This window comes from Chenopodium quinoa, unplaced genomic scaffold (genome assembly GCF_001683475.1).
Source record: "Chenopodium quinoa cultivar QQ74 unplaced genomic scaffold, ASM168347v1, whole genome shotgun sequence".
In the NCBI taxonomy this organism is placed as follows: domain Eukaryota; kingdom Viridiplantae; phylum Streptophyta; class Magnoliopsida; order Caryophyllales; family Amaranthaceae; genus Chenopodium; species Chenopodium quinoa.
Genome location: NW_018745395.1, coordinates 1,280,746 through 1,294,918, shown reverse-complemented (window position 1 = coordinate 1,294,918; position 14,173 = coordinate 1,280,746). Strand labels below are relative to the sequence as shown.

Genomic DNA, 14,173 nt, shown 5'->3' with positions numbered 1-14,173 from the left:
GAGGCAAACTGGGAAGCCATGCGCCTGGCATTAGACTCACTTCCTGAAAGGAGGGGCAATGCTGTCTTGCGCCATGAAATTTACCGCCTGAGAATGACTAGATCATACAACAAAAAAGTACACAGGCGTCCACTCAAAGTGGGGGACTTTGTACTTAGAAAAATGGAAGCAGTTGGTAGGACTAATGAGTCTGGCAAACTAACTCCCAACTGGGAAGGACCCTACGGAATCTGTGAAGAGGTCAGGGACGGTACCTACCGTCTGGGAACACCAGACGGCCAACCGTTGCCTCGAACTTGGAATGCAGATAATCTTAAGAAATATTTCTTTTGAATGATATAAATAGTCAAGGGCTACTTAATAAAAGTTTGCATACTTAATATTCAATTTTTTACTAAGAGGGGCACGCCTACTAACAAACAGTCGGCTACTCTCCATACTCAGTTTTCATTTTTACCTAAGAGGGGCATGCCTACTGACAAACAGTCGGCTACTCTCCATGTTTAATTTTTATTCTTATCGGCTACCCTCCTCTTACTTAGCACCTACGTTCACCAAGAACTAACCAATTCCACAAGCTGAATGATCAGTCCAGGCGCCAAGCCAACTGATCCAATCTTTAAACTAATACGACCTGTCCCAACATCATAGCAGGCGTCCGGCGGCATCCCTCCGGATGAAATTCGTCGCAGAGAGCAGCTCCCTTTTGGGTGGAACATTGCTCTATAAACTAATTACACGGAACCTATACGACTGTCCCCAAGGGCAACCACGTAGCCGTTTTTGAGACAAGGATAACTCTATCACTAACCAAACCAGCGGTAGCAGTTGGCATCTGAGTCAGATGACCGCCTGTATTACTTGGGATAAATGCAGGGGGTACCTCTTGAGTTAATAGCCAACAAACATTGGCGAATCAAAAGTTTCAGCCGGCCTCCGCCGCCTGGTACCTTTACTACTCAAGCAGGAGTGACGGCGACTGAGTAACACCAAAGTTAACTCATAGTCACTCTCTCAAACTTAGTATGGAGCCTAAAAGGTATGAGTCGTCCGCCTATTTTTAGCAAACAGGGGCTCTCAACCACTACTCCTGCTAGGTTAACAACCTATGAGTTAAAAGCCAACAAACATTGGCGAATAAAGGGGAACAACCGGTACCCACCGCTTGATACCTCTACTACTCAGTTACTTGGCGACTAGGTAACAATCATGTTTACTTGGTCACTCCTTAAAAATTTTAGTATGAAACTAAAAAGGTGTTCATACAGCACCTATTCACACTAGATTTAATATGGCGGGAAACAGTCGGCCTAGACGGCCTAAAGTCTCTAGCCTAAAAGCATGACAAGTAGGAAACAACTTTCCTACTTGGTTAAATTTTACAAATGACAGGACCGCCTGCCTAAAGGGGATCCAGTCTTTAAAATGGTTCGAATACCGATTTGATAAATGGCCGACTGATCGTCTAGCCTGGAAACAGACAACCAGTCGTCCAGGGGCATAGGCGGCGTGACTAACTATCCGTACCTGTTTGCAACTATCGGCCATGTAAAACAGTCGGTATAGTGTACAGTTGGATATCAGAATATTCAATACTTAAACAAATTTGAAGCAAAACAAAAAAAAAATCATTAAAAAGAAGCCGGTCATTAAAGACCGGCAAAATATTCAGAGCCCCGGCCCTCTGGCCGGGTAAATACAAACAAACGGCACGCAGGTCGTGGAAAGAAGACATAAAGCTTAAGAAGGGGGCAGATCTTCAATATTAGCAGCTGCCGCCTGGTCAGCACTCTTCTTGCTGGACTCGGCTTCAGCTGCATCCTTCTTTGATGCATTACCCCCAAGCGGCACAAGCGCCACTACCGGCTGCTCCTCCTCCTCCAACGCCTCTTCCTCAGCAGCCACCAGGATCTCTTGATTATATCTATCAGAACACTGGCGGTACGTTTTTTTCCCATGAGGAAAAGTCGACATTGGGGAAGAGGCGGCCCCAAGTCATGCGCTGGATTTGAGCAGTCTTCCATCATCTCTCGGACCAGCTCTTTCTTTTCTTGCTCGGCCTTTTCCGAGAGCTCCTGAGTAAGACTCTTCTCCTGGGTCACCAGGCGTACCTTTACGCTCGCCAAGGATTTCTCCAAGGTTTCGTATGAGGACATCTTTTGGCGAAGAGGTCTCAGCTCGGCCTTGAGGTTGTTGATGGTCGCCTCCAGCTCGCTATTCCTCTTCTGGGCCGCCTCTAACTGAGCCCGGATAGCGGCGGTAGCCTGCGCCTGATAATAAATAATATCAATGGTCAGAACTTCATTTTGGGCAATTTGAAACATTGCCTTATCACAGTCAGAGGCGGCCATAGCTTTTGCAGCCTTTACCTCTTTGTTCTTCCGGTCAAGCGGCTTGCGAAGGCCGTTCACTCGGAGCAGGGCCTAAGTAAAAAGGGGAACAGGCGTCAGTTTCCAAACAAAAAAGAAAACAGGCGTCCTGGAATTCAAATACTCAAAAATATGCTAAGTATACCTCAGCAAGGACCCCTGCAATCCCGTCTAGGTCAAGGGTGCCGACACCCCTGACCGCCTCCCTTTCAGCTGGAGGAACGACCTTGATCATAGACTTGGCCACCTCGACCAAGTCAGGCTCCTGAGGGCCGGCTGCATCAAGCATAAACAAACGGATTAGACCTAGTAAAGAAGGGAGCAAGTCTAAAATTTACAAGGATAATTTCATACTTCTAGGTGGCCCAGCTGGAGTTTTAGAAGAAGTGGCCGGCTGTTTCTCAGCCGCCACATGTTTCCTGGCAGAACCAGGAGAGCTCGCAACAGTCGTCCTCTGGGCCTTGGGGTCCGGCTGTTGGGAAGAAGAAGCTCTTGGAGCGCCCGTCTAAAAAAGAAGAAAAGAGTCAGTATATGCATAAACACAACTCCAAAAAGAGGGTGAAAGGTTCGAAGCCCACCAAGGGTGCCCCCTTGTTGGGGGAGTCGGTTGAAGACTGTTGCATGATGGAGGCCCGCAACATGGCCGCCGCAGTCTTGGAGGCGATAATTTTGCTCATGGCGTCCGCTGCAAAAACAAATAGCAAAGTTAATAAAAGTCATAACAAGAAATGCATGGAACAACAGAGTATTCGACAGGCCGGCTACCTCTTGAGCACCGACTGCTGAGGCCACAGGCGGCCAAAAAGTACTCGTCGTAGAGCCATTTGAAGCTCGGGACGCAGTGCAGGGGTACTTGCTCTCGTACCCCTGAAGTAGAGTTCACCTTCGACTCTACTTTGAAGAGTCCTTTATCTAGGATCTCTTTCTTAGCCTTGGGGGGAACAGGCGGCATGCTGCGGCCGCCTGCAAGAAGGGGCGGATTCCTGTTCCACCTGTTGAAGCGCTTGTTCAGCTCTGTGTCTGAACTCTCAATGATAAGGAAGGTGCTCCGTCAGTCCTTCCATTTGTTTGCTTTACCTCTCGTCATGAGGTAGCCCCTGTGGCTCGTCAATTGATACCAGCCGGTACCGCCTGCCTTAGGGGTCCGGCTGAGGTAGTTCATGTGGGCGAAAGCCTCGAAGTTCGGCTCCACCCCGTGCAGTTCGCACCCGACCACATAGCCGAGTACGTTGACCCAGGAGTTCGGGGCTAACTGCCATAACCCCAACTCATACCCATCCAAGATCCGCTGAACAGCCGGATGTAGTGGGAAGCGTAGCCCAACCTTGATGGCCGCCTCGTAGCAGCCAAAGCAGGCGCCATCATAACTGGTACCAGCCGGCCAGACGACTGTGTCTTCTGGATCCGGCACGAACACTAAAAAGCCGGGGCCCATTGTGTGGTTTGCGATAAAGCTCTCCACTTTCTCTTGCATGACTGTGATCCGGCCCCGAGGTACCGTGCAGTAGTAGGGGGTATTTTGCTCTCGGTGAGAGGCGGATGGCTCCGCCCAATCGTCCCCCTTCTCAACTGCGTGAGAAAGCCTCGCCTCTTGCAGGCGACTGTTTTTCTCTTCTGTGTCCAGAGAAGCATGGCCAGAAGAGCTAGACTCGGAATCGTCCTCTGACGAGTCCGAAGAGGACGACTCCTCCCCTCTCCCGGAGGGGCCCGCCTCCTCTCCTTTAAAAGGAGCAGGAGAGAATGTTGAATTGTCAACTGTAAAATGGGAAGGGGTCACTTTGACTCCTCCCTTAGAACTGCCGGCTTTCAAGCCGCTTTGTTTCACTTCCACATCTGGCGCCTGGTCAGATGTTTCACTAATCGGCACCCTGTGGGAGGAGCCGTCTGAGTTTGAGATCCTGGCAGTCTTTTTTGTTCTGGCCATCATGCTCTGCATAGACACAGATACAGTCGGACTTTGTATAAAGGGCAAAGATGGGTCCAGAAAAGGGCAGGCGGCACTCCTAGTCCTAGATTCAGCCGTCCCCGGTGACCGGCTGATCACTAACCTAGGTCGTGTCGTGTGCTTCCGTGGTGCCATTTCAAAAAAGAATAAAGTAAAGAGAAAACTAAGAGTAAGAGAACCGACGGTTACCTGAACGAGTAACGATTGATGAAGTTCTGAAAATCCTTTGCAGTCGGCTTGTCAGAGCAGGCGGTAGGCAGAAAGGGTTCAAAATGTCAGAGCAAGTTCAGGGGTCCGAATGTTCTCTCACAAAGTGTTCAAGTGTGAAAATGACCGAAGTCAACACTCCTTTATATAGGCGAAGTGAGAAGGCGAAGGGTCACTTCCAGAATTCAAAATTTTGGCGGGAGAATCTCTCGGCCTCTCGCCGAGTGACACCTGTAGCAGGCCGTCGCCTGTTACAGGGCGATACCTGTCACAGGTAACACGTGACCAGTCACGTGCCACCTGTGAGGGGCAAATGATTAGGGGATTTTCCCCCACCAATCACCATCTGACAAGTGGACCAATCAGGCTCCGCCATGTGTCCGTCACATGGGCCAATAGGAGCCTGCCACGTGTCAAGCAATGATCCGTCCACTATGGACCAATTACGACACGACACGTGTCCTTCCCATGACACCTGGGATAACCGGTCACCTAGGCCCAACTTCCGTGGGAAGCCCAATCAGCCCAAGGTTAACCTAAACCTAGATTGGCACGTTTCCCGAGGTTATAAATACCTCCCTTAATCCTCATTAAGGGAGATTACGCAGATTACACACATTAAACTCTCTCACCTAGAGAGACCCAATCACTTTAATTTCCGAATTAATTACTCCTTAATAAAGTACTAACTTGACCGTCGGAGGCGGATCTCCAATCATCCGGAGCATCCGTTTGTTTTGCAGGTACAGGCGTCCGGTTCCAGTCTCGGAATTGTAACTCTCCCGGAGGACATCAGAAAACCCCGAAACAGTATTCTCATTTATAATCGTTTAACTATTAAAAATTATGGGAAATTAATCATATGAGATTTAGTTTTATTCGTCTTAGTCTTTTGCCTATGCGTTTATTTAATATATTCGTTCTGTTTAAAATGTTAGTCTCATTTATAATCGTTTAACTATTAAAAATTATAGGAAATTAGTCATATGAGATTTAGTTTTATTCGTCTCGATGAGTACGTTATTAAAATCAAACTTTTATAATATTTGCTAGGGAAAGATTAAAAATATTTGCGATAAAAAAATTGCATCCATATAGATAATTATTACTTAGTTTTTATTTTTTGGTTTTTATTTTTTATTTTTAAGAGAAGATAATTATTGGTTTTTTAAAATAATTTAAATTTTAATTATTCTCTATTCGTTGTTTTTACATACGTGTCAAAATTCTTAAATATTATTTTTCACTTTTGCTTAGGTGGCGAGTAAATTTTTTAATTCTAAAATAAATTATTAATCTAATTTTTCATTGGACAAAATAATACATTTTCTTATGTGGCGCGCCAAATGCTCCCGAAAAATGCCTACTTTATTTATATATAGTAGATTAGATTTTATTAGAAAAAATAATTTCTAAGCTAATTAGTGAATTATCCTCCAACAGCTTCGCTATTAGCTTGAAAGAGTTGCTCGTATAGATGATAATATGAAAATGGAGTTTTAACTCTCTTTTACAGCCCCCTTTAGTAATGATTTGGTACTTTCAGTTGTTTAAAACAATTAAACTACTTGACAGGTCCACTAACATTCAATTACAATGCTTCTAATTCAGCTAGCATACCACAATTTCAGTTAAATCCATATTCATGGACAAAGGTACGTAAATTATTTATTCATTGTGTTAAAGGATTTTTCTCAATAAGACTAGTGTTGTTACTGTATAAAGAAGACATGTTTTAATTTATAATACATATCCCGCCAAACCAACTACATATTGGTGGGGAACTCTACTTGACTACTAGTGATATTGAGATCATAAATTCGAGTCCAACCAACTATATATAGGAGTAAGGGAATTTCTCACCTTTCCTTTCATTCTTAAGCGATGACCTGCATAACTGGCTTGACTAACTAACCTGTGAAAGATTTTGGTTTAATATAATAGAGTCCTTCTTACCCCCTCCCAAAAAAAAAAAAACACAAAAGTGCTTGTTGTATTTCCTTATTTTAATTTGTTTGTTACATATTGCCTTTCACAACTTTTAAAGGTATGGACCATTACTTCTTATTATTTAGCTTGAGGTAAAACTATTAAAAAAAACTAATAATTAAAAAAGATACTCAATATTACATAATAAATTTTTATTTAAAATATTAATTGAAATATATAGTTAAATTAAGACGAATAAATAGTGTAAGAAAATCAATATGGAACAATTTTAAAATAATGGAAGAGTATCATTATTTTACATAAAATACTATATTCTTCGTTATATTTTTTGGGATAAAATTCTTCAATACTACATCAATTGCTCTACTTATTTAATTTACACAATTTATTAACATTTACACTTGCTAACGCATAATTCTGACCATTGCTTATTGTGGCATCGTTTAGGTAGCTAGCATTATATTTCTAGATTCTCCAGTTGGCACTGGGTTCTCATATGGAACAACCTCAGACGCATACTACAGTGATGACATATTACAATCAAAACATGTATATGAATTTTTGAAGAAGGTTAGTGTATTTTAATTATATTAATAATCACTATATTGTAGTTATAAATTTTTGGTGTTTTCTAAAAGATTATCAAATACAGGATTGTTCCTACCATGTAGAAATGCTCTTTTTAGTTTTACATTTTACAATCCATGCATCAAAATAATACTTAGTACGGAGTACTTGATATAAAAACTTGTGTAATATAAAGATGTGGACTGTTTTCCTTAAAGTAACTTATTTACATGAATGCACGCAGACACGCAGTGGCTTTTGGAACATTCTAAATTCAAAACAAATTCTTTGTACATATCAGGGGACTCATAGCAAGATTGTTCCTATTGTTGTCAACGAGATTCTAAATGGTAACGTGTGTTTAGTTTAATTCAGTTCCATTTCAGTTCATTATTATCTATGTATAATCTCTTTTAGAATTGCTTTCAAAAAAAAAAATAAAAAAAAAAAAAAATTCTCTTCTGGAATCATGCAATAATAATAATAATAATAATAATAATAATAATAATAATAATAATAATAATAATAAATCAAGACGAATTCAACAAAATATCAATTAACTATCATCAATTTATTTTAGTATGAAATTGAACCTCCTTAATTTGGCCTACTTATAAGCTAAGTGGATGTGGACTGAACTCTCCTCTTTGGTTGCTCAAACCTATTTTATATTTTTATATATGATCACATGGTATAAGAGACGAGCTTGTGGATCTCTTTCGAGTTGGGTCGGTAATTACTGCTATTATATTCTCCCCTGTCCCAATTTTTTTGCCCCATCGCAAATAATTGGGTCAAATACTCAAACCTCAAAACTTAAACCATAAATTCTCATTTACTAATAATAGCTACTCGTAATTTAGTAATGTGAGGTCTCGTTGGATTCCTCTTATTGTGTATTTTATTAATATCAAATTTTTATAATTTTTTCGTATAAAAATAAAGTTATAAACATTACAAAGTGTGCCTTGAATACCGTGTAAGGTCCAATGCAATGGGGTAAAAATTAAGGACAAAGGGAGTAAAGATTTACCTTCTAATTAGAGAAGGAGAAAGATGTGTATATAAGTGGACCGAACTAGATCTCCTCTGGGTTGTCCAAGTCCATTTAATATTATCTTAAAATTTAACAATCATTTTAAGAATATATGCATGTTAATGTTTACATGCATTGATCATTGTAATTGATGTTTGTTTATTTTGTTTAATGAAGCCCTAAAGACTATAAACAATATTTTCCATTTTTATAAATACAAATACACCATTAATTAAGAACTACTACGTATTGGTTTCAAAAAAAAAAAAAAAAAGAACTACTGCGTATTTATCTAACTATCTGAACTCTAAATTGAATTTGTTTGTCTTGCACGCACTCTTGCATTCTTCTAGCTCTTGTTTTTACATTCGTACTACTGGTTTGTGATGAAGAAAATCCTGAATCCCGAATTATATCTATCTCCATCCTTTATTTTGTAGGGAACAAAAACAGACTCGTACCGAAAATGAATATCAATGTAAGTTCTCAAAACTGATGAATTGATGATGCATGTTTTGGACATGTAAAAAAATAACTTTTATGATTTTATTTTCTCATTTTTGCAATATTTAGTCAAACGATTCAAGAACCAAGTTTTTTCAAAAAAAAAAAAAAAAAAAAAAAAGAATCAAGTTAATACTTTACAGATGAAGGAAATTTCTAATTTTTTTTTTTTTTCAAACTAGCTAGCTTAGATGTAGTGTATGCATAAATATATAATACCAAGATTATTTTTTTTATCACTAATTCAAAGTTTATTTTGATTAAAAATCAATTTGCACATGATATGTCTCGCATTTCTTCATAACAATAATAGTTGATTGTGTCAAAATTGTGTGCAATATTTAATCAATCCGTGGTTTATACACACGGGTGTACAATGCTCATCGTACATCCAGATAAATAAAAAAAAAGCGGAAAGAACATCCTGTGTTTCATAAAGAACATACATGTATTTGACAAAGAACATGTTTGTATTTGACAAAAACATGCATTACCAAAGAACATAAAGATATAATAAAAAGAACGAGATAAAAACTTAATAAAATTTTCTAAAAAATTACATTAACGGAAAAAATTTAGAGGTGATAAAAAATCAAGTAGGACCGGGCCATACCATAATTTCTCGTGCCCAAACTCGTGAAAAAGTAGCGGGTTTTTGGGCTTTTTTCGAGCCTGGTTCGGATTTTAACTAAAAATGCATTGTTAGGCCAATTGGTCTTGGCTGCACTAGAGTGCAGCCAAGATAGCTACAACAAGTGAGGCCCAAAACGCGCGACCCAATAAAAAATGAACATTTAGTTAAAAAATATGAACATGAAAAAAGAAATGAACATTTAATAACAAAAAATGAATATGTAAAAAAAATGAACATTTAATACTTAAAAGTTTACATGTTATAAGGAAATGATCATTTATTAAAAATGAATCTGATTATCATATAATCATAAATTTGCTAGATCACGACCTTAAAAATGAACATTTAGTTAGAAAAATAAACACATAAAAAAACAAGAAAAAAAAGAATATTCAGTAATAAAAATGAATACGTAAAAAAATGAACATTCAGTAATAAAAAGTGAACATGTCAAAAAAAAAAAAAAAAAAAAAGAAGAAGAAATTAACATTTAGTATATTAGAAATGAACCTTTATCATACAACCATAAAATTGGGATTATATACATCGGAAATTCTCCAACTTAAAGGCAAATTCGTTGTAATATCATATACTTTTTCATCACTTCTTACTTGTTTCTTCACTAATTCAGAGTCTTTGTCTTCTACAAATACAATTAATCTGCTCAATAAAATATAACAAATAATCAAAATTCATAATCATCACAACATATGTTCATAATAATTATTTAGAATGTTCATAATATATAATCATCAATACAATAGTTAAAAATATAAATAATTATCACTCTATATGTCATATATTTCATAATCAATAACAGATATGTTCGTAATGAATAATGAAATATATATATTCATAATAAATTTTTCAGATTTTCAACACTATATGTTCAGATAATTTAACTTTCAACGTATTATATTTTACTTTCAACCTAATAAAAATGAACATTTAGTATTAAAAAATTAACACTTATAAAATGAACATGTAACAAAAAGTTATAAACATTTAGGATATTAAAATGAACATGATTTTCATAAAGGTTCAAGTTCATTGTATATAATTATTAATGAAAAATAAAGATAAAATAAATTGTTGAAATATGTTTATTTTTTATGTACTTAATATTCATTTTCGGTGTACTAAATGTTCATTTTTTAAAAGATGTTCATTTTTAAATTCCTACGTGTTCATTTTTTTTTTACAGAAATTATATTCAAGATCAATTGTAAACTCTAAAAAATTGAATATACACCTTAAATCTAATCTTGATTCATCATAGAGAAATGATTATTGATTTGTAACATGATTAGAAATCAAAAGAAAAAAAAAAACAAAAAAGAGAGAGAGAAAGAGAGAGGGGGGGGGGAGAGAGAGAGAATAACTACAAATTAAGCAATACAATTGATATTCATTAACAATTAAGCAATTTAATTGATATTCATCACAAAGTCATAATAATTTCAAACAATCAAACAATAAATAATCATCATGCATGATCAACGAAATCATACAAAATACAATTACAAATTGATAAAATCTAACCTCCAGTGTTTTCTTTGACCTTCAACTTTCTCTCTCCATTTTTTTTCTTTCCTCTTTGATAAAGCAAAATGATTGAATCTGAAACTCATAGATTTAGAAAGAAAGAAGTATACCCATCAAAACACGAATTAGTAACTCAAAAATTTATATAAAGAAGAAGAAAACTTTAAAGATTGAAGGGAAATGAGGTAAAGAGGAGAGAGAAAATGTTAAATTGAGAAGAAAACTGAAGAGAGAGAAAAATAATAGAGCTAAGGAAGAAGAAGAAAGAGAATTAAGATATAAGGAAGAAAAAAAACGTATGTCCATTTTAACGTACTATATGTTCACATTTAATGGTGTTGCAGCTAGCTTGGATGCATTAGAATGCAACCAAGAATTTGCATTTTTAGGCTTGCCCAAACCCACCCTATTTCGGGTCGGGCTGCGAGTCATGCCAATGTTGATCACCTCTTTAAAAATCTTTACCAAAGATTTTATTTCCCAAAAAATAGTTTTCAATCTCTCAAAAAAAAAAAAAATCAACTTCCCATAATAATTTAGTTTTTCTGCTCTAATATTATTTTCAATTAAAAATAATTTAAGATTTCAATATCAAATTTCAAAATGAACATAATTTATATTGGAAAGTACATATAGTTAATACCTAAATAACATACTGATCAAACTCAAAAAACATACAATAATAAAAGTTATCTAAATATGACATAAGGTAATAATAATATAATTTGGGCGTCACTACGACCTTAAAGAACATACACAAATAAATAACATAAGTTATAGGACATTTTGTGAGAAACTACCTTTTAAAGCATTTTTTTTGTGAGAAACTATCTTATAAAAAAAATGTTGTAAAAAACTACCTCATAAAAGCTAAATGTTGTAAGATACTACCCTTGGTCGGAGAGTGAGAGTTGACTTAATTTTCCGGCGTTGACCTAGTCATGTGTCGGTCACGTGACGTTTAATTCATCTTTCCCCATTCCCCCCCCTAATTTTCCCCAAGCCTATCCATATAATACCCAAGATGAATTAAATGTCATGTGACCGGCACATGACTTGGTCAACACCGGAAAAATTTAGTCAACTCTCACTTTCCGACCAAGGGTAGTATCTTACAACATTTAGCTTTTATAAGGTAGTTTATTACAACATTTTTTTAATAAGGTAGTTTCTCGCAAAAAAATGTTTTAAAAGGTAGTTTCTCACAAAATGTCCTAAGTTATAATGTAAAGAACATATAATTATACTAAAAGAACACAATGTTCTTTGTCAAATATAGATATGTTTTTTATCAAACATTGTATGTTCTTTCCGTCTTTTTTTTTGTTTACCCGGGTGCACCATGGTGTATTATCTAATTTTCAATTTTTAATAGTGTGATTATTCTATGCAAAACAAGATTGTGATTATTCAATTTAATTCTTTCAAAAAAAAAAGATTAATTTAATTTAAGAACATAAAATTAGTAGTTTTAAAAAATTATGATATTAGTTTATACTATAATTTTGTACTGTTGACAAAACTTTTAATTTTAATTATTTGTTGAAACTTTTGTTTTCCCAAACCTTAGATTATATATTCTAATAATACTCTGTATAAAAAAATAATTTCCTTAGTGATTGTTAGGTAATGAAATACTCCATAACAGACATGTTTTGAATTATTATATATCAAAATATTATTAGATTCAATGGTGAAATGATGATTTAATATATGTTAGTTTACAAATTATCGATACAGAAAAGAATTTTTTTTTTCAAGTCATTCTGGTTTTTGTTATTATTTCATAGCTTTGTTTTTGTTTATTGATTATATTTTTTCGTCCATATAATATTTATGGGACTTAGGGATACACACTAGGGAACCCAGTTACAGATAATCACGTAAGTAAAAATGCAGGACCAGAGTACATGCATCATGTATCACTACTTTCTGATAAGCTTTATGAGGTAATTATTATTATTATTATTATTATTATTATTATTATTAATTTTTTTTTTTTTTTTTTTTTTACCATCAATTTTAATTTTCTGATAAGTGTAAGTAGGGATTTTTGATACATACCCATGCTATATGAACATTGTACAACACGAGGTATTTGTAGTGTTTTAGGTACTCTAAGCGGAATTTCATGAATCTCATTCATACGCACCTAAACAGGATCTCATGCATACACAAATAAAGGATCACATAATAGTTTAGAATTAACCTTTGATGCGTGAATTCCCAGGCTTTCTTCTATCTTCTTGCGGAGATTAGAGCCCCAATTGTTGCTCCTCTAATATTGGTCCACAAGTGTAGATCGAACCTCCACCAATGCTAGTTGGACGGGAGAGATTAATCTCCTCTTCTATGGAGAACTTCTAACCGGTTGTAGAGAGAGAGGAAGGGAAAAATATTACGTTGTTTCTTTTGAGAGATGAACGTCTGTGCTATTTTTCCCCAAGCCCTTTATTATATATAATCATATTATCTAATTAGGGCAAGACTTATTCCTATCTTACTCCTTATGGCCAGTCTTTCACTAAGCCCAACTTTTGGACTCGGTATTCATGTTCGACCTAGCACTGTAACGTGTGACCTCATAGGATCCATTTAGTTGGCATTGGTTTAACCCAATGATCAATATTGGTCTCTAGCAAGACGTAAAGACGACCCAACTAAACGAACTTATTATCTCCATAATACGATCCATATTATATTAGTAATTGCACGAGAGTCGAGGACACATTTCCTTCAATCTCCCACTTGTCTGAGACAAGCGTGCAATCTTCAAATTCCTTAAGTCTCTTAGTGTCCAATTTGATGGTATGATTACATTTCTATGTCATCCATACTAACGTTCAAATTATTTCTTGAAATCCGAGTTCGAATTGATAAACAAATGATTATCTAGTAATCCATTTGAGCACGGCCATGCATTTCCAATCCATACTCTTCAAGAGGCCAAGACACCCATCCTATCTAACATAGGAGGACCTATTCAATCTTGTGGCAACCAAAACTCCCACTCAACTTTTAGTATAACCCGAATGTTGCCTTTATAGCCCCCTTTTACGGCATGGCGTTTGATAACATCAAAGTTACACTAATCATTGAGCTAAGTAGTGCTCCACTCATGTCTTAGGAATCCAATAACATAATTGCGAAGTTTTCCAAAATTTCTAAGTAGGTCAGTTCGATCTGTATCAACCATACAAATCCATATAATTGACTGAACATCTCTATGTTCCCATAGCCCATGAAACTGCGCTATCAATCAATCTTATATGCTAATCCTTTTCAATAAGTCGTTTATGTCCAGTTTAACGACTTGGATTAGGAACTTAAATATTCCATGAATTCAGTTCACTTATGGGGTTTCATTCATCAAATCACACATTTGACAAACCCATTGAAATTCATAAAATATATTG

General features: G+C 36.2%; 1 protein-coding gene across 1 annotated transcript in view; it reads left to right on the top strand.

The window, feature by feature from the left end:
- The window catches only part of LOC110712915 (serine carboxypeptidase-like 1), a gene marked incomplete at its 5' end in the record, with an annotated part of 34,503 nt that overhangs the window by 8,429 nt on the left and 11,901 nt on the right, over positions 1 to 14,173 (top strand). Inside the window, 5 exons of the mRNA XM_021891381.1 lie at positions 6,097 to 6,176; positions 6,919 to 7,041; positions 7,283 to 7,388; positions 8,515 to 8,552; positions 12,605 to 12,706. Of these exons, the coding sequence (XP_021747073.1) occupies positions 6,097 to 6,176; positions 6,919 to 7,041; positions 7,283 to 7,388; positions 8,515 to 8,552; positions 12,605 to 12,706 (449 nt within the window). The remainder of the gene's footprint in view (positions 1 to 6,096; positions 6,177 to 6,918; positions 7,042 to 7,282; positions 7,389 to 8,514; positions 8,553 to 12,604; positions 12,707 to 14,173) is intronic.